Raw genomic sequence first — 21,671 nt, forward strand, 5'->3', positions numbered from 1 at the left:
TATAAATAATTATTAATAAAACTCTTTCTGTATTCGGGATCTGATTGGCTGAGCGGGGTTTACAGCAGCAGACTAACAGCGAATCATCTGTGTTTGTGTAACACGTGACTCTTCATCATCCTCATCATCGTCAGTGGAGAGCGCCGCTCAGCGGTCACTGCAGGAACACAAACACGGTCTGACACCGGCACCGGCACCGGCGGCTCGGTATCTGATACAGATCTCTCAGAGAGCATCACGGGACCGGAGCACCACCGCTGCTTCACGCGCCAACGATCATTCGGAACGATTGTTTCTGAAGGAGATCGTGACCTTCGGTTCACATTTCTGCAATGACACACACACACACTTCTCTTCATCTCTGTCCTCTTCACAGTCATCATCATCAGATCGTTAACCGGCGTCTGTCCGTTCCGCGCTGATGACTCGCGTTCGGCGGATCGAACCGGATGATTCTGATTCTTCTTGATCGGTTCTTCTGATTCATCGGTTCGGATCGTTTCCGATTCATCTATGTGATCGGTTCCGCTTCTTCTGTTTGATCGGCTCGGGTCATTTCTGCTGGTTCTGATTCTTCTGTATGTGATCGGTTCTTCTGGCTCTGATTCTTGATCGGTTCTGCTGGTTCTGATTCTTGATCGGTTCTGCTGGTTCTGATTCTTCTGTATGTGATCGGTTCTTCTGGCTCTGATTCTTGATCGGTTCTGCTGGCTCTGATTCTTGATCGGTTCTGCTGGCTCTGAGCGTGATGCATCTGGCGGATTTCGTCGCCGGTTCTGTCGGAGGTCGGTGTGTTTCTATCAGAATAAGAGAATCATCTGCAGAATGATGTGCATGATTTCTCTGATGAAGAATGTGTTCTGATCTGTGTGCTCAGGGGCTTTAGGAGTGGCGGTGGGGTACCCGCTGGACACAGTGAAGGTGAGACCACCATCATCATCATCATCTTCATCACGACAGGTGTGCTGTATCAGGTGTGTAACACTGATCAATGCTGCAGGTGAGAATGCAGACTCGGACACGTGACACAGGTGTTTGGGACTGTGTGAGAAGAACCTGCAGAACTGAAGGAGTGAGTATCTGCACAAACTCTCAGCCGTGGAATTAAAATTAATCAAAAGCTAATAGTGACTTTTATCTCTCATTCTGAATGAAAGTCAAAATTGTAGGATTTAAACTTGCAATTTCAAGGAAAAAAGGTTCAGTTTATTGTGAGCCCGAAGAGAAACACAGCATAAAACACACAAACTGAAAATATATAAGTAATAAGTTAAAAGCCTGACAGCCGTGAGAATAAACGATGCTTAAGTCTAGGCATACACTAAGCATTATAAATTCATACAAATTAAACTGTGAAAAAATACAAATCAAGCATGAGATATAAACTAAGAATTACGAGATCAAAAGTTTACATACCCCTTTCAGAATCTGAGAAAATATTAATAATAATAATCTTTAAACAAAATAAGAGAAACTCTCTCATCGTGATGTTATTTTGTCTTGTGGACTATATCTGAACATCTGTTACATCTCAAATAGCACATCCAGGGAAAATCCCTCTTATTTTGCTACAATTATGAACATTTCTGCAGATTCTGCATTTAGAACCGTAAAGTCAGAAATGTGAGAGATAACCTCGCAGTCAGGACTGCACAATATTTCTGCAATATATATTACAATATGAATAAATACAGGTATTTTTCACCAGATGAATAGCTTTATTTAAAAAGATACTCTAGAGTTAGTGGGGGGGGGGGTGTTATTAGGAGGGCATCTGCATGGAAAATAATAATAAAAGTTCTTCACTATATAAATGAAATATAGGTTATTCCTTGGTTAAAGCTTCATAAGTTCTTTGGTGAGGTGCAGCGATAGAGTTTGTGTTGTATTGTTTGATTAACGGTAATGACATCAGTACAGGCTGCTGTCACTTTAAGAGTGTTCTGTTCAAACGCAAGAAGACCTGAAAGACAACGCGATTAACAAATAAACTTTTAACAATCGTCGTCTTGCACTTGAATGGTTTAAATCGCTTGAATGTTTAAATTGACAAGAACTACACGCTTCACAATCAAGCATATATTTGTTCAAATAAATCTCCTGCGTGATGTGACTATTTCAATTAACCACGTCGTGATATCGATTTGATTTCGAAATATCGTGTAGTCCTACAAGAAAGTGAGAATTGCGAGATAAAGTGAGAATTGCTAAATTAATGGTGTGTTCAGGTCATGTCGGATTGATGGTATTTACGTGTTGAACGCACATGAACGCCACCACACAGTCGTTATAAATATTATATTATTGTATAATTATCGTAGAATATATAAAGATTCAGTTTACATCACGTTGAATAAAAACAGAAACAAGCAAAACACAATGATGCACATTCTTTATTAATCATTATGTAGATGTAGAGTTTTAAAAAATCGTTGAATTTTATGTAGAAAAGTTAAATCGTCATCTTGTTCCGACCAAAGTGACTTATTACGACTTATCAACTCTCAAGAATGAACATCCCGTGAGGACCTGAACGCAGCAGAAGTAACTGTTTTTATTCAGTTGTGGAAACTATCTTCCACGAGTAACTAACTAACAGAGTTTTAATAACTAACTAACATGTCGTTCCAAACCCATAAGAGCTCTCCGACCCTCCATAGACAGGATGCTCACACCATCAAGGCTCAGAAACGTAGCAAAGACATCGTTAAAATAGTCCATGTGACATCAGCGGCTCAACCGTAATTTCACAAAGGATTATTTTAACGATGTCCTCGCAACGTTTCTGAGTCTTGATGGTGTGAGCATCCTGTCTATGGAGGGTCGGAGAGCTCTCGGACTTCATCAGAAAGATCTTCATTTGTGTTCTGAAGATGACAGAATTTTAATTTGTGTGAGCTATGCCTGTAGCTAACCGGCCGGCGTGTTTCAGGTCAGTGGTTTCTACCGAGGGATGTCCATGCCGCTGAGCACCGTCTCCATCAGCTCCTCGCTGGTGTTCGGCACCTACAGGAACGTCCTGCACCTCCTGCATGAGCTGCGGCACAGAAGCGCCGCCGAGCCGCATCGGAAAGCTGACATCTTCCTGTCGGGCTTCGCTGGAGGCGTCTCTCAGGTGCTTCAGAACTAGTTCTCATGAAACAACATCCACTGATGCATTTGTGAGATCAACATTAGAGGAAAATTAGCTTTTTAAAAGTCAAAAAAGGGTAACTTTTCTAAAACTGGTGATGGTGTTTGAGATATTAAAAGAAATGGTTTCAAAGTATCTGTTAGAATATGATGTATTTGTAAGAGAGGTTCACTTTCATTCTAGAAGGGAGAGCCGTAATTATGTGCATTTCTTTTATAGGTTTAAGAGTGTTTTATATACAGTACTAGCTCTGTTGCTAGGAATACATTCCTTGGGTGTAGTGTTTTAAGGGAAGGTTTAAAAATGGTTGTTTTATCGTTGATGTTTTGAAGTTTGTGTGGTGCGTTTCTGAACTTGATGTTGATTGCAGTCCATTTATGATTTGTTCATCCATTTTTTTTAAATATCGAGGACCAAAGAACTTCATTTGAACAACTTTAAAGGAGATTTTCTCAATATTTAGATTTTTTTGCTCCCTCAGATTCCAGATTTTCAAATAGTTGTATCTCAGACAAATATTGTCCTATCATAACAAACCATACATCAATGGAGAGATTATTTATTCAGATTCAGATGATGCATAAAACTCAATTTCAAAAATAAATGACCCTTATGACTGGTTTTGTGCTCCAGGGTCATAAATCTGTATGAATGGTGTTTTTTGTTTTGTCAAATGAAAGAGATCCTAACTGTTTGGTGTGTGTGACTGCGTGTGTGTTTGCTGTGGTTCCAGGTTTTGGTGATGTCTCCTGCAGACATGGTGAAAGTTCGTCTTCAGTGTCAGAGCGATCCGCCGGGCTCCAGGCCCAGATACCGCGGGCCGCTCCACTGTCTGCTCCGGATCGCGCGGGACGAGGGTCTGCTGGGGCTCTATAAGGGCTCCGCTGCTTTAGCGCTGCGCGACGGCCCTTCCTTCGCCACGTACTTCCTCACCTACACCAGCATCTGTGATCTCCTGCGCTCCGCAGACAGCCAGCAGACAGGTACATCAGCAGATCAAAACACTTCTCAACTTATTCGGTCAAATGCACATTTCAGACTAGTAGAAAGAAAACATCCAAAATACACATTTAAGTCTTTATTTTATTGCACTTTATCTGCGCCTGTAGATTTCAATTCCAGTCCATATCTCTTACATGCACAAAACTAAAGTTTTATTGATTTACACTGATTTATACAACATTTTACTCCTAAAAATCAGGTGAAAATGTGTTTGTTTTCTGTCTGTTGACAGTATTTTGTGGATGCATGCTTCCACCACAGTATAAATAAAAATATCATGTTTTTATTTCACGATTCAAACGTTTTTCTCAGAATTCTGAGTTTAATTTTTGCAATTTTGTGGTTATATCATACAATTCTGAGAATTCTGAGGAAAATATCAGAACTGTGAAAAAAGTTATTTACTTTTATTTCTGTGGTGGAAACAAGCTTCCATAACTTTCTGATTTATAGAGTGATGAATAGAAATAAAACCCTTTAACTCTAATATGTGACCCTGGACCACAAAAGCAGTCATGAGTAGCACAGGTATATTTGTAGCAATAGCCAACAATACATTGTATGGATCAAAATTATACATTTCTCTTTTATGACAAAAATCATTAGGATATTAAGATCATGTTCCATGAAGATATTTAGTAAATTTCCTACCATAAATATATCAAAACTTCATTTTTGATTAGTAATATGCATTGCTAAGAACTTCATTTGAACAACTTTAAAGGAGATTTTCTCAATATTTAGATTTTTTTGCTCCCTCAGATTCCAGATTTTCTAATAGTTGTATCTCAGACAAATATTGTCCATCATAACAAACCATACATCAATGGAGAGATGATTTATTCAGCTTCAGATGATGCATAAATATCAATTTCCAAAGATTGATGCTCCAGGGTCACATATTTCAAACAAGAATTTTAAACTTCAGTATCCAGTGTTCAGATTTCTGTTTCAGAATTGCATGCAAATTAATTTGAGTGATGTATCATTTGCATATTTAAATATAACATTTCAGAAAGTTTGTAATATTAAGCAGATTTGATGTAGTGTGAGTGGTCAGCTGGTGTGTTGAGATGCATTAGCTCGGTCAGCTGTTGTTCCAGGCTGGACGGTGGTTCTTCTGGCCGGCGGTGTGTCTGGGATGTGTGGATGGGCCGTGGGGACGCCGATGGACGTGATCAAGGCACGTCTGCAGGTGTCTGGCGTGAGCGGCCGGCGCTACAGAGGATTCTTTCACTGCATCTCACACAGCGTGAGGAGCGAAGGCCTCGCTGTCCTCTTCAGAGGTCTGACGGTGAACTGCATCCGTGCCTTTCCGGTCAACATGTCCGTCTTCGCTGCCTATGAACTGGTTGTTCGCTTTCTCCGTTCGCCGTCGTAGATCCTCTCTTGCACTTGTGATTCCTCACCGAGGCACCAGTGTTTTATAAACCGCACAGCTGGAAGCGTTTGTGTGTTCAGCTGTGATTTTATTACCAGCTGCAGAAGCACAGAGAATATTTATCATTTGCATTAATATATATTTGAGTGTGTTTTGCTGTGTCTACCTCGATCATCGTCTGTGCATCATGAATGGTTAAAGGAATAGTTCAGCCAAACAATAAAATGTGCTCATCAAGATCAGGAAGAGTGTGTTTCTTCATCAGGTTTGTAGAAATGTGTCTCTGCATCAGTGTCTCAGCAATGGATGCTCTGCAGTGAATGGGTGCCGTCAGAATGAGAGTCCAAACAGCTGATAAAAACATCACAATAATCCACACCACTCCAGTCCATCAGTTAACATCTGGAGAAGACAAAAGATGAAACACATCCAGCATTAAGATGTTTTTAACTAAAATACAAATCCATAATCCATAATAACTCTTCCTCCAGTGATAAAGTGTTCTGGTCTGAATCAGGAGAGAAATCTGCTCAGATCAAGCAGCGTTTACAAGACAAAACAGCTCTGAACTGTAAAGCTTTAGTCTTCTCCAGATGTTATCTGATGGACTGGAGTGGTGTGGATTATTGTGATGTTTTTATCAGCTGTTTGGACTCTCATTCTGACGGCACCCATTCACTGCAGAGCATCCATTGCTGAGATACTGATGCAGAGACACATTTCTCCAAACCTGATGAAGAAACACACTCATCCTGATCTCAGATGAACTGAAGGTGAGCAGATTTAGAGCTCATGCTCGTTTATGGGTGAACTATTGCTTTAAGGGTTTGAACAGAACCCATCATAACTACTCCTTTCCCTGTCTGAGCAGGTTTAACCCTTTACTAACAGTGTCTCTCAGTCTGGTGCGTGAGCTGCTTCTCTGTGTGTAATCTGTTGAAATGACTGAAGACTGTTGGCATGTGTTAAAGACACTCGTGTTTAACTCGTATCAGGGATTTACACACTAACATGCTTTCTGTCAGGTGTGTGTGTGTCCTGTTTTACAGATGGACTGTGAATCCATCAGGTGTTAAATGGACCATTTACTCATGAGAATGTTCTGGATCAGCAGTCCTGTAATTATGACATTAAACGTGTTGTTTAAACATCAGTGTGTTTTATTTATTGGTCACAGGCGGCATCAGCTTTATTAGACGCGAGCAGAGCAGCATGATGATGATGATGATGATGGTGGTGGTGGATCTGCGAGTCTCTAGGAGTTGAAGTGTAGTTTGCGAGGGCTCATGAACTGTTGTACGATCTCGTCCGTCACGAGTCTGCGTCTCTCCTGATGAGCGGTGATCATGGGCTGAAGCGTCTCGATCAAACACTTCTTCAGTTCTCCGGTGAGCAGCGCGCCGCTGCTGTAGTCCTGCAACACAACAACTACTTCATCACACGCATAATAGTGTTTATGCTTACACTTTACCAGAAGCTTTCACTTCTTAACACTTAGTTCATACGTACAAAACTCCTACAGCACGTATTAAATTAGTTCAGCATTCACTAATACATTATTGAAAGTTCTGTTAACATTAATGACCTGTAAAATGTTTTATTAACATAAACAAAGGTTAATTAAATAAAAATAAAAAGCTCTTTCACAACAAAAGTGAAGTGAATACGCCCCAGGCTGAAGGAAAAGTACATTTAGAAAACATTGGTTAATAAAATGGGATTAAAATACATCCAGGATATTTCATTGCAGATTTCCATCATATCCTGAGTTTGCATCTCACTGTTTTTATTGATTTTGAGGAACACTGAATGTGTTTTTGTGCAGGTGAGATGAGTAAATACATGTAGATATTATCATTCATATAGCTATATTGATGTAATTAGTTTTTTAGCTGTCATTTTGTTCTTTATTTACTGCTTATTTTATTTGATGCTGTAAAGCACATTGGTCAGCTGCTGCTGCTGTAAACAGTGCTGTATAAATAAATTAAACTTGAAACATATTTAGTCTAGAACTACAGTAAGATCATGTTGATATTTAGTCTAGAACTACAGTAAGATCATGTTGATATTTAGTCTGGAACTACAGTAAGATCATGTTGATATTTAGTCTAGAACTACAGTAAGATCATGTAGATATTTAGTCTAGCACTACAGTAAGATCATGTTGATATTTAGTCTAGAACTACAGTAAGATCATGTAGATATTTAGTCTAGAACTACAGTAAGATCATGTTGATATTTAGTCTGGAACTACAGTAAGATCATGTTGATATTTAGTCTAGAACTACAGTAAGATCATGTTGATATTTAGTCTGGAACTACAGTAAGATCATGTTGATATTTAGTCTAGAACTACAGTAAGCTCATGTTGATATTTAGTCTGGAACTACAGTAAGATCATGTTGATATTTAGTCTGGAACTACAGTAAGATCATGTTGATATTTAGTCTGGAACTACAGTAAGCTCATGTTGATATTTAGTCTAGAACTACAGTAAGATCATGTTGATATTTAGTCTGGAACTACAGTAAGATCATGTCGATATTTAGTCTGGAACTACAGTAAGATCATGATGATATTTAGTCTGGAACTACAGTAAGATCATGATGATATTTAGTCTGGAACTACAGTAAGATCATGTAGATATTTAGTCTGGAACTACAGTAAGATCCTGTAGATATTTAGTCTGGAACTACAGTAAGATCATGTCGATATTTAGTCTGGAACTACAGTAAGATCATGTTGATATTTAGTCTGGAACTACAGTAAGATCATGTTGATATTTAGTCTAGAACTACAGTAAGATCATGTTGATATTTAGTCTGGAACTACAGTAAGATCATGTTGATATTTAGTCTAGAACTACAGTAAGATCATGTTGATATTTAGTCTAGAACTACAGTAAGATCATGTTGATATTTAGTCTGGAACTACAGTAAATACATGTAGATATTTAGTCTAGAACTACAGTAAGATCATGTTGATATTTAGTCTAGAACTACAGTAAGATCATGTTGATATTTAGTCTGGAACTACAGTAAGATCCTGTAGATATTTAGTCTGGAACTACAGTAAGATCATGTTGATATTTAGTCTAGAACTACAGTAAGATCATGTTGATATTTAGTCTGGAACTACAGTAAGATCATGTTGATATTTAGTCTGGAACTACAGTAAGATCATGTTGATATTTAGTCTAGAACTACAGTAAGATCATGTTGATATTTAGTCTGGAACTACAGTAAATACATGTAGATATTTAGTCTAGAACTACAGTAAGATCATGTTGATATTTAGTCTAGAACTACAGTAAGATCATGTTGATATTTAGTCTGGAACTACAGTAAGATCCTGTAGATATTTAGTCTGGAACTACAGTAAGATCATGTTGATATTTAGTCTAGAACTACAGTAAGATCATGTTGATATTTAGTCTGGAACTACAGTAAGATCATGTAGATATTCAGTCTAGCACTACAGTAAGATCATGTTGATATTTAGTCTAGAACTACAGTAAGATCATGTTGATATTTAGTCATATCTGGAACTACAGTAAGATCATGTTGATATTTAGTCATATCTGGAACTACAGTAAGATCATGATGATATTTAGTCTAGAACTACAGTAAGATCATGTTGATATTTAGTCTGGAACTACAGTAAGATCATGTAGATATTTAGTCTAGAACTACAGTAAGATCATGTAGATATTTAGTCTAGAACTACAGTAAGATCATGTAGATATTTAGTCTGGAACTACTGTAAGATCATGTAGATATTTAGTCTAGAACTACAGTAAGATCATGTAGATATTTAGTCTAGAACTACAGTAAAATCATGTTGATATTTAGTCTAGAACTACTGTAAGATCATGTAGATATTTAGTCTAGAACTGCAGTAAGATAATGTTGATATTTAGTCTAGAACTGCAGTAAGATCATGTTGATATTTAGTCTAGAACAGCAGTAAGATCATGTAGATATGTAGTCTAGAACTACAGTAAGATCATGTAGATATTTAGTCTAGAACTGCAGTAAGATCATGTTGATATTTAGTCTAGAACAGCAGTAAGATCATGTAGATATGTAGTCTAGAACTACAGTAAGATCATGTAGATATTTAGTCTAGAACTACAGTAAGATCATGTAGATCTTTAGTCTAGAACTACAGTAAGATCATGATGATATTTAGTCTAGAACTACAGTAAGCTCATGATGATATTTAGTCTAGAACTACAGTAAGATCATGTAGATATTTAGTCTGGAACTACAGTAAGATCATGTTGATATTCAGTCTGGAACTACAGTAAGATCATGTTGATATTTAGTCTAGAACTACAGTAAGATCATGATGATATTTAGTCTAGAACTACAGTAAGATCATGTAGATATTTAGTCTAGAACTACAGTAAGATCATGATGATATTTAGTCTAGAACTACAGTAAGATCATGTAGATCTTTAGTCTAGAACTACAGTAAGATCATGTTTATATTCAGTCTGGAACTACAGTAAGATCATGTTGATATTTAGTCTAGAACTACAGTAAGATCATGTAGATCTTTAGTCTAGAACTACAGTAAGATCATGATGATATTTAGTCTAGAACTACAGTAAGCTCATGATGATATTTAGTCTAGAACTACAGTAAGATCATGTAGATATTTAGTCTGGAACTACAGTAAGATCATGTTGATATTCAGTCTGGAACTACAGTAAGATCATGTTGATATTTAGTCTAGAACTACAGTAAGATCATGATGATATTTAGTCTAGAACTACAGTAAGATCATGTAGATATTTAGTCTAGAACTACAGTAAGATCATGATGATATTTAGTCTAGAACTACAGTAAGATCATGTAGATATTTAGTCTGGAACTACAGTAAGATCATGTTGATATTCAGTCTGGAACTACAGTAAGATCATGTTGATATTTAGTCTAGAACTACAGTAAGATCATGTAGATATTTAGTCTAGAACTACAGTAAGATCCTGTAGATATTTAGTCTAGAACTACAGTAAGATCATGTAGATATTTAGTCTAGAACTACAGTAAGATCATGTTGATATTTAGTCTAGAACTACAGTAAGATCATGTAGATATTTAGTCTAGAACTACAGTAAGATCATGTTGATATTTAGTCTAGAACTACAGTAAGATCATGTAGATATTTAGTCTAGAACTACAGTAAGATCATGTTGATATTTAGTCTAGAACTACAGTAAGATCATGTAGATATTTAGTCTAGAACTACAGTAAGATCATGTTGATATTTAGTCTAGAACTACAGTAAGATCCTGTAGATATTTAGTCTAGAACTACAGTAAGATCATGTTCACACACAACGCTCTGATTTTTCTCAACACCAGAGCTGTCACTCAATACATCAGTAACACAGGAACTGGAGAAGTATATTAAGAAGTAATGCTTTACTTTACTAGTTACTTGAAAAGGTCATCTGATTACGTCTGATTACGTAACTTGCATTACCCCCAAAACTGAATAAGAGCATAATAATAAACACTGAAAATAAGGTTTGACACAATATCTCATTATAACAGTAATATTTTCTGGTTTTAATCAACGATAAGCGAGTCTGACGTCTTCAGCTGGATCCCGTGATGAGTCTGATCTCACCTGTCTGATCTTCTCCAGCTGTTCATCGTCTTCCAGGAAGAAGGTCAGATACATGAAGGAAACGTCCACGTCTGGATTCCCGCCAAGCTTCCGGTGCTCCTCGACGGTGTCCTTCCCGCCGGAGAAGGCGTGTTTGTTGATCTGGAACAGCAAGAGCTGGTGTCAGTCTCAGCTTCGTTGCTTATGAACACTACCGAGTCAGAATCAAGCCTGATGAAGCACCTTGTTCTTGATCTGTTTGGCCGTGTCGGTCAGGAAGATGGAGGAGTTGGCATCGCTGGCGCTCATCTTGGTCTGAGCTCCCTGCAGCGCCGGGAAGAAGGTGGAGTGAAGCAGAGCCGGTTTGGGAAAACCGATCCGAGGAGCCACGTCCCGCGTCATCCGGAAATACGGGTCCTGAGGAGCAGGGATGAGAATCCAGAATCAATTCCAGAATCACAGACTTGAGGCAGTGTTTCCAACCATCAAAAACTTCCTCTCTCTGTTATATTTCCTTATTATTATTTTAAATCAGTGCTATTGGTCATGTTTTCATTCAAAGGAGCGTGTGGCTAAACCTCGTAACTCCATTGGATCCTCAATGTTGAAATAACTCCACGCTGCAAGTGTAATCAAAGAACTGATGTTTGAATAAGAGCAGAGTTTTCTTTACTCAAACGCCGTCTGGTTTTGTGTGTCTGAAGAGTTAGTATTTGCCGTCTAGTTGTAGCAATACACTTTTGTGTTTTAATATCCTGTGCAAAGCGGTGCCCATATAGCTACAATAAACTTTAGAACCTGTATATTGATGAAAATAGTTGATTTTCTGTCTCAGATGCGGTCGTTCTAATAAAACGCAGATCTCCGTCAGAAACCTCGTTAACTTCATTTGAGCATGATGTTCAGAAAAAGTTAAGTGCAAGTGTGATCATATATTCAGCCGAAACACCAACTCTGATGATGCATTGTTCAATTATTGAGGAAGAAGAAAACAAATGTAAAAAAATCTATTTTTGTGCTTAGTTTTGTGCCGTGGGATTTTTTTACTTATCATAAAAAAGGTTGGGAGACACTAAGGTCAGGAATCAGATACTTGTAAAATTAAAACTTTGATTCCGCCAATTAATTCCTGCGTGCATCATTCATAAACTCCATTGAGATTTTGTTTAGTTGTCTGTTTTTTTCTTCAAAAAAAAAAAGAGTCAATTCATCCAGAATCGTGCGCCTCTATTTCACACAAACAGCTCTTAATCGAGTCCAGTTTTTCTGCAGCCGGCTGATTTTTGTTCATGGTGTTCAGCAGCAATTAAATGTTTTGCAAAAAAAGACAAAATATGTGTCCCTGCAGCACAAAAGCAGTCATGAGTAGCACAGGTATATCTGTAGCAATAGACAACAATACATTGTATGGATCAAAATTATACATTTCTCTTTTATGCCAAAAATCATTAGGATATTAAGATCATGTTCCATGAAGATATTTAGTAAATTTCCTACCGTAAATATATCAAAACTTAATTTTTGATTAGTAATATGCATTGCTAAGAACTTCATTTGAACAACTTTAAAGGAGATTTTCTCAATATTTAGATTTTTTTGCTCCCTCAGATTCCAGATTTTCTAATAGTTGTATCTCAGACAAATATTGTCCCATCATAACAAATCAATAAAAATAAACAAACTGACCCTCCTGACTGGTTTTGTGCTCCAGGGTCACATATGTGTTTGACATCTACTAATTGTTTTAAACTGCGTTGGAATCAAAACTGGGAATCAATAAGAATCAGAAACCGTACCCAGCCCTAGTGAGGAGCAGACGTCACATGATCACCTGCGGTCACGTGATCTCGAGCAGAGCGTCTCACCTGATCGATGGCACACGGGATCAGACACTGAACGTCCGTCCGCTCGCCGAAGATCTGCGGGAAGGAGCCGCTGAAGGACGGAGCCGCCTGGATGGCCGGGAAACTGACTTTACCTGCAGGAACACGCCATTAAACGCCACACACAAACACTCGAGGGATTCCCGCCCAACAGAGACGCTCCTCACCGATGCAGTCGCTGTCTGTGAAGCCGAAGATGCCTTTGACCTGATTAAACGTCACGTGCTTCTGGACCTTCACCACGTTCCTGTAGAACGCAGGACTCGCCCTGTCAGGAGAAACGTCACATTCACCACACACCGCTTCAGAGCAGCTTCACAGAACATCATCATCATCATGATATCTTCATGCGTTATAGTCACTTATCAGATTACAGCTGGACCATAATACAGTTACATTTTACAATATAAACAATCCAGGAGTTGAGATTTGCTATATAGTAATATATATATTGCTTTACATGATTGAACTATATATAAGGATAAAATTGGAAATACATATGTATTTATTTAGGTGTGTGTGCGTGTGTGTGTATATATATATATATATACACACACAATGTATTTTTTTATTATTTTATATGTACATATATATATATGTATTTATTGACATTTACATATTACTATATATTTTATATAAATTATATACACACACATACTATTTATGTATATAATAAATAAATGTATTTACTTGTTGAGATATATGTGTGTATTTACATAAAATATTTATTTATTAAAATATGTAAATATATACACACACTATATTTTAACTTATTTTTGTAACTTATTTATACTTTATATATTTATATTATACTTTATGCACTGATACAGCATGAAACGTTGCAATATAACGGTGAGTATTTTTACCCCATATAGTCGAGGTCGGAGAAGATGAAGGTCTTGTTGACGTCGAATCCGCAGGCGATGATGTCTCTGGCGTTCTCCACCGCGTACCGATGGCACTCGTCCAGCGACAGATCCTTCCACAGATACTTCTCATCATCGGTCATCTGAATGACCAGAGGAACGTCGAACACATCCTGAAGCCACCTGTGAGACACACACACACACACACACATCAGCGCTTTCACAGACTCCCGCTGAACACTGACGCACCGAGGAAGACTCACTTGGTGAAGATGAAGGGGATCAGGTGACCCACATGCATGGCCTCTGAGGACGGCCCTCGACCCGTGTACAGATAGAAGGACTTCTGCTTCTCGTACGCGTCCAGGATCTGATGCATGTCCCTGCGGATCACAAACAGAGATGAGACCACAGCTGCTCAAGCTTTCAGATGCCATGATCCTCATGTGAATATTTAATACAGCTATATATTTCCAACTACATAGCCCCAATTTATACTGTGAAAAATTATTATTCTTAATGAGCGTAAAATATTATTTAAATATGGCAAACATTTTATTTCTATTAAATAACATTATTAATAATGGATTTCTTTGTACTTACTGTAGAACTTATCATTTTTTTTGTATTTGTTATTTGTTTTATTTATTTAAATTTTATTATTAAACATTATTTTTACTACTAATTTTAATCAATGTTTTATTTATTTTTTGTCTATTTATATTAAATTTTCTTTTTTTATTTATTTCAACACATTTATTTCTTTCCTCTCCCTGTGTATTATTCTGATGTCCAGTGAGGTCCGTGGCACCTGTGTGAGAAGAAGATTCCTCTGCGCAGGAACCGGTGCGGTGTTTTTCCCGTGACTCGGGCGATTCTGTCCACCAGCTCCTGATCGATCTTACTGCTGCCGAACCGCACTGACCGCAGCAGAATGAGCTCGTTAGTGCATTATTCATCACGGGTCATATATGAAGTCAGACCTGCAGCAGATCTTCCGCTGATGGACTGAAATGATGAGTATAACATCGACTGACCGATGAGTTTATCGTAGTCGACTCCTTTGGCGCTGCTGGAGGAGACGTTCCACGGATCCACCTGATCATCTCCGTCCTCCGGCGCCGCTCTGTTATCCACCAGCATCTCACCGTCCACCGGAGGACATCCAGCCTTATAGTCCTGACCGGTGACACGCTTGAAGTCCAGCTTCATCTGCAGCAGCATCTGGACGGCGGCGTCCACGTCAGCCTGAGGGACAACATAATCACATGTCATTAATCACATCACATGTCCACATCAGCCTGAGGGACAACATAATCACATGTCATTAATCACATCACATGTCCACATCAGCCTGAGGGACAACATAATCACATGTCATTAATCACATAATCAATAATAATAATAAACTAATAATAATAAAATAAAGAATAAACCTTTAAGATGTATGTAATATTTTGAAAGGGTGTCATCACGACAGAAACAAGTTTTAAGTAAATAAACAGAACATATTGAAAATTTGACTTGTGCAGTATGATTCATTATGTGTGTTTTTGCTACTGCAACTTAATAAAAATAATCTATGAAGATAATAATTGTATATACTAAATGTGGTTTTCATTACAGATAAAAGAATTAGGATGTTACATATTTGTTTACTTATTTTACTATTTCTCCAGTTAGGTAAGCACATTTTAGTAAGACATTCATACGTGAACACCATGAACAGGCCTACGGATAAGCCCAATTTATTTGCCTTTCTATTATGATTTATACCAGCTTATGAAAGTGATCTGAATGTTGTATTAAGTTTACATCCAGGCAGAGTTGTTGGCAGTAATCACATGCAAGTGAAGATGGATGAACCCAGCAACTAGACAATTAGTATCAATCAGAATCCATGATGACCACATTATATTAAAAGTCTGTAAGATTGACATTTGATTTATTCCATAAAAAAAGGATTATCTAAATAGGTTATGCAGCTTAATACTGTAAAGGGTCTGTATGAAAAAGGTCCAAAATAAACCTATGCACAAAACCTATATAAACGAATTAACAAAAAAATGATTGCAGTAAAAATAATTGTAATCTTTTAATACACTGTTTTTTTTTTTTTTTCTTTTCACGAGTGTATGTGTGAGAATACCTCAGAGAATACCGCTTTCAAATTCTTCAACTCAACATATCACTGTTGAGTTGGTTTCTCCATGTGCCAAAATATATATTTTTCTGGCCAAAATAAATTGAAATGATATATGCAGTACAGTGAAACATATTTTTAAAATTGGAAATATATTTACTTTATATACCAAAATATATATTTCAGGAGCAAGAAAATAAATTTACAATCTTGAGTCTACAATTATGCTAAATGCAAATAGCTGGAATAGCTAGATTTATGACTATAACTAGACTTATGATTTAATGTTTAAATGTTATAATTGCAACATTGTAATTTTCAGGGGTATATATATATATATTTGTGCAGTATGGGTTGACATTAGTAATTGAATCTAAGATAAGCCTGCTTGGTTACTAGGTTTTTAAAAACAGTTTGTGAAATGAAAATACACTGCATACGTAGTTTGTTTTGCGTAAAAATTACAACAGGAAAAGCTCTTCTGAACAGGGAGGTGCAGTCAGGGTAGGCAGGGTAGGCAGTGCCTCACCAATGTTGACATTACATTTATTAATTCCAAGAGCTTTATTAATTAACCTCAAACCACATTATTAATTGCATTTATTTTATTCCAAATATTATTTTTTGTAACAAAGTTTTTCAGGAATACACATAATATACTCATTTTGCCATTGTTTGCTCCTAAAAACCATTGTTTCATGCAGGAAATTCAAGGCCATGGCCATTGAGGCAGAGGTTAGCAGTGCCTCTTTGGTCCATAGAACCATAGGTCATTGATATGTTTATTATTGAAATGTTGTTGTTATATGCATGTGTTAATTTTATTTAATTTCTTTATTTTCTTAAATATGTGGGTAGATAGTATTTATAGAGTTGTAACTTTTTAGTTTTAGTTACTTTTTCTTATTTGTAAGTCGCTTTGGACAAAAGCGTCTGCTAAATGACAAAAGTAAAGTAAGTAAAGTAATAAACATGATTTACAAGATGAAGATGACATGAAAAGTTAATTTATTTTTATTTTTTTGAAAGTCCGTATATGAGCATTAGTGGGACTGAAGTTGTCAGAATAAACCCGAAATACACGTCGTTGTTGTCATGTGATGAATTTGGCCAATCATGAAACAGCTGTGTCGTCATCAGCGCTCCCGCAGTCGCTCTGGAGAAATTGCGCCGTCTGAGTCAGCCGGCTGCTCTCGAAACGCTATCGCGGTACTTTGATGCCACACGTGACAGTGACGTGTGGTCGGCGCCGGTTCAAGTCGGACTAAATTTCTAACCGGCATGCACTGCTTCAAGTCAGCCGCCGATCGGTCTGCTAAGTGCTGCATGAAGTCGAACGCACCTAATACTAAATAATCACATGTCATTAATCACATCACATGTCATGAAAGCTGCAGCAGAAGATGATGATTATTTCAGTATCAGACTCACTTTGGGGCTCTTCTGAGCTTTCAGAGATCTCACTGTGTCTGCCTGAGCTGTCAGCTTCTCGTACAGATCCATCGGGATCAAATCTGACATCTTCACCTGTAATGAAGTGAATGTGGTTATTAATATTGTGCCTGCCGCGCGACATATGCTCAACATTATCAGCACTCACACCGGTCATAATAACCTGTTCATTTCAGCAGTAAATAACAGTGAAGAATAAATAAACGCACCGTGTTGTGTTGCTGATTTCCACTCACTGTAGGCGCGTCACACCGATAACTGCCCGACAGGAAACACTCACTCCACCTACAGCACTTCCGGTCGCGCGTGAGGCAGACACGCTAATCTCAGTGAAAACTATTATTTAAAACACTTTCAGTCATGCTCTGTTTCACTTTGATAACATTAATACAAGCAAGCTGTTTAATATAGGATGTGGGTTTTATAAACATGAAATATCCAATGGAGACTCTTATTTTGTCTGAAAGTTCCTCACGGACGCGAATTTAAAAGGAGACTTTTATTTTGTGGAAGTTCCTGACAGATTCGCGCTTCCGGTGTTCGCTGATATTTCAAAGTAAACACCGCGCGACAGACGCGAATATTAATCGTGTAAACAAGAAGAAATATTCGAGTTTAAACTAATATATGAAGCTTGTGTTATGATATGGACGGGACGGATCAATATTTACTAAGAACTTTAACAGGACAGATGACGTTAATGTCAGTTATTCGTCGTTTAATGTGAGTTTATGGATCATTAGTTTCTTGTGATGATTTATATTTAATTATGGTAATATAAATGATAATAAACTCCAGATACATTTGGGTTTTATTGACTGTAGAAGTAGAAGCTTCTCATATATAAAAGCAGTCATGAGTAACACAGGTATATCTGTAACAATAGCCAACAATACATTGTATGGATCACAATTATACATTTCTCTTTTATGACAAAAATCATTAGGATATTAAGATCATGTTCCATGTTTCCTACCGTAAATATATAAAAACTAATAGTTGTATCTCAGACAAATATTGTCCGATCATAACAAACCATACATCAATGGAAAGGTTATTATTCAGCTTCAGAAGTTAGTTTTGTGCTCCAGGGTCACAATATATCAGACAGACAGATATGTGTAGTATTCTCTCTGTTTAATAATAGCTGGACTCTGAGTTTTATGGTTTGTTAATTAGAGGATTCTTTTCATTATTCATTTTAAAACTGTTGTTTGTCTAATATGTTCTTCTCTCTGTTCTGGTGTGATCAGCATGTAGTGTGGGTTTGAGAGCTTCATATGGCTTCACTGGTGGATTATGAGGATTCTGACAGCGAGACGGATCAGGATCTTCAGCTTTATCATGATGAAGCCCTCATCATCAGCTCCTCCTCATCTTCATCTTCATCATCACGTGTGTCAGCAGCACAGTCCGGTTCCTCCGGCTCCGTGAAGAGGGTTCAGCTGCAGGCGTCTGCGGTGAGGCCGTATGTTCCTAAGAGACAGAGACTGACGGAGACCGCAGTGGTTCAGACTGAAGAACCGGACCCGTCTGGATCTGCTGGGTCTCCGGCGCTGTCTGAGGTGTCCGAGAGGGTCCGGCCGTTTCTGGGCCGAAGGCACGGTCGGGTTGAGCTGCCCAGACTCATGCAGAGCCGCATTCAGGCCCATCAGGGTCCAGTGAACACGCTTCAGTGGAGTCCAGTGGATCACCTCAGCCATCTGCTGCTGTCCGCATCCATGGACAGAACCCTCAAGGTCAGACTGACCTAAACTAACCTAACCTGACCAGCGGTTAACTCTACAGGTGGCTCATCTCTGGGTGATGATTAACCCCGTAACAGTGCTTCTGCGGGTCTTCAAAAGTCTTCATTCCCCTTTACACAAATTAAGGCCTGAAAAGCTGAAAATCTTAAATTCAGAAAGTTATGACATTAAATATCGCATGCACTGAAAAAAAATAATTTCTTCCTCAGTATTTCTGTCTTGTTTTCCTTTACAAATATCTAAACATCCTTAAATCAAGATACATTTCCTGGAGACGCAAAATAAACATGAAGTCCTGTTTTCTGAGAAAGTGAGTTTAGATTAAAACAAGAACAAATATCTGTCAGTGGGGTATGAAAACTTTATACTTTGAATGAAGTAGATTTTTCTGAGCCGTTGACAGATATTTGTTCTTGTTTTAATCATTATGTTCAGTTTCTCAGAAAACAAGACTCATAACTTCTGTCATGTTGCATCTCAAGTAAACCAGACAGAAACGCTGAGGAAGAACAGCACTCTTCTGCATTGATTACACGGTGCAGGAGTTATTTCTGTATTATAGTGTTTGCCATGTTCACTTTTTTAATTGTTTTAAGGCATCATAACTGGAAAAATTATTATTCTTAACAGAATTAAAATATAATTTATAATATTTAAATAATAATATTTTACATTTATGCATTTAGCAGACGCTTTTATCCAAAGCGACTTACATTGAATTAAAGTTACAGTTTCTACATTTGATCAGCTCTGGCTTTCCCTGGGAATCGAACCCATGACCTTGGCGTTGCTAGCGCCATGCTCTACTATTTGAGCTACACTTATTAAGTTAGATTATTATTATTTTGTTTTTCCCACTCGCTACAGAACTGTACTATTATATTTATTTTTAGTTTATATTATTTATTTAATCCTTGTGCATCAATAAAAAAAGTTACACTTAGGTCCATAGTGGACAAAAATGTCTGTCAAAAATTTTAAAGAAGACCCATGGCAGATTATTGTTGAAGTAAACCAAGTTTAAAAAGTGAAACCAAAAAAAGTTATACAGGTTTAAGTTTATGAAAAAGATTTATGAACAATATTTTGTTATTTTATGAATATTTTATATATGGAACATGTTGAACTCTAAACCTGCTAGAAAATCAAACCCATAAATCTAAACAAGTTGTGTTCCATATTTGAGGTTTATATCTCAAAAAATGAGCTTTCAGTAAGATTTTGTTTGGACGCAGTACCACATTCTCCCCATTAGATGCCAGCAAAACACAGCTGGTGACACAGTGCTTGGATTTATGATTTACAGTAGAGTTTTAGTTCTCAAATATTACAAGCACACACACAATTTGTTTTTATGACACACATAGAAACCACACTCTGACATCCATACCATCACACACACACAATTATAACTGCATTATTTATCCAATCGGCTCTTTAATATGAAGAAGCAGAAAACAGGAATAAAGCAAATATTTGCTTTATAGACCCTTTATAGACCAAACCTGAAAAAATGGCACCATCTGGTAAAAAATAGTAAAAAAAATCATTTTGAAGCCTTGCCAACAGAATGAAAGCCTATTAACCAAAATGGCATAATTTTACAGTTAAACGGCACTGTGATTAAACATACAGTTTTAATGGGTTTCAATGGGGACATTTCTGTCCTTAAGGTGTGAGCATGAGTATTTTTGTACGGAGGGTAAAATTGATTTTTTGAAGGAAATGAGTGAGATATTAAAATTCCAATAAAAATAAACACCTGAGCCAAACTTTATGCAGTTGGCATTAACACAGGCACACTTATAACAAAAAACAAAACTGAAATGGACAAAAATGTCCATAAGGTTGCACAAGGGTTAAATATTCTTTTTTACTATTTAATCTATTTACTTATTTTAATTGAATAAATATTTATTTTAGTCGATTTATTTTATTTTTTAAATTTATTTAAATATCCAGTTTTTTTTTTCTATTTAGTTGAATCTATTTACTTATTTTAATAAATATTTTATTTTAACCTATTTATTTATTAATTAAGATAACTGGATCTTCCAGTGATTGGTTAGTCTTCTCTTTAGTGACATATTCTGTTAAACCCCGCCCCTCACACTCATCTGGGAGCCACGCCCACATCTCAACATCCAATCAGCAACCAATGCATAATTAAGCCAATCCAAATTTCTTAGGCATTACAGAATTAAAGATAAGTTGCACACCGAGTGCTGGAGGTTTGATCAGTGTGAGAACTAGTCGTGATGATTAACCTGAACAGCACTAATGAATATAAATCATTATGCAGAGTGCTGCTGTCAAAGACCTGAATGAGAATGAATGAGCCGATTAAATTACTCTGCAGAAAGACTGAATATCAATTGAAACAAATGAATTAGACACTCCTGTGATGCTCCAGGAACATGCGTGTGTTTTGTGAAGGTGTTT

General features: G+C 37.2%; 3 protein-coding genes across 5 annotated transcripts in view; 2 read left to right on the plus strand and 1 right to left on the minus strand.

Annotated features, from left to right (window-relative positions):
- Positions 1-132: 132 nt before the first annotated feature.
- Positions 133-6,670, plus strand: slc25a47b (solute carrier family 25 member 47b). Of its 2 annotated transcripts, XR_013782396.1 has the most exons (7): positions 143-785; positions 878-921; positions 1,001-1,072; positions 2,933-3,115; positions 3,867-4,116; positions 5,239-5,764; positions 6,290-6,668. XR_013782396.1 is itself a non-coding variant. In XM_079385830.1 (6 exons), exons 1-6 carry the CDS (start codon positions 749-751, stop codon positions 5,514-5,516), a joined length of 864 nt encoding a protein of 287 aa, XP_079241956.1. In that variant the 5' UTR covers positions 133-748; the 3' UTR covers positions 5,517-6,670. The 2 variants fall into 2 exon arrangements, 1 of the variants encoding a protein (XP_079241956.1); XM_079385830.1 differs by having other exon boundaries at positions 133-785; positions 5,239-6,670.
- Positions 6,662-17,943, minus strand: wars1 (tryptophanyl-tRNA synthetase 1). The gene is made up of 11 exons (XM_079385829.1): positions 17,691-17,943; positions 17,461-17,556; positions 14,924-15,134; positions 14,698-14,806; positions 14,150-14,269; positions 13,887-14,069; positions 13,188-13,288; positions 13,003-13,115; positions 11,381-11,554; positions 11,159-11,299; positions 6,662-6,930 (listed from the first exon to the last, which is right to left on the minus strand). The coding sequence occupies exons 2-11, from the start codon at positions 17,548-17,550 to the stop codon at positions 6,772-6,774; spliced, it is 1,401 nt and encodes a 466-aa protein (XP_079241955.1). The 5' UTR covers positions 17,551-17,556; positions 17,691-17,943; the 3' UTR covers positions 6,662-6,771.
- A 65-nt stretch (positions 17,944-18,008) lies between these two features.
- The window catches only part of wdr25 (WD repeat domain 25), a 16,274-nt gene continuing 12,611 nt past the window's right edge, over positions 18,009-21,671 (plus strand). For both annotated transcript variants that reach the window (XR_013782397.1, XM_079385832.1), the window contains exons 1-2: positions 18,009-18,204; positions 18,735-19,220. Coding sequence is in view for 1 of the 2 variants with exons in the window: in XM_079385832.1 (XP_079241958.1) it covers positions 18,762-19,220 (459 nt within the window). In the remaining variant the exon portion in view is untranslated. The remainder of the gene's footprint in view (positions 18,205-18,734; positions 19,221-21,671) is intronic.

The sequence above is a fragment of the Barbus barbus genome, assembly GCF_936440315.1.
Source record: "Barbus barbus genome assembly, chromosome: 30".
NCBI lineage: Eukaryota > Metazoa > Chordata > Actinopteri > Cypriniformes > Cyprinidae > Barbus > Barbus barbus.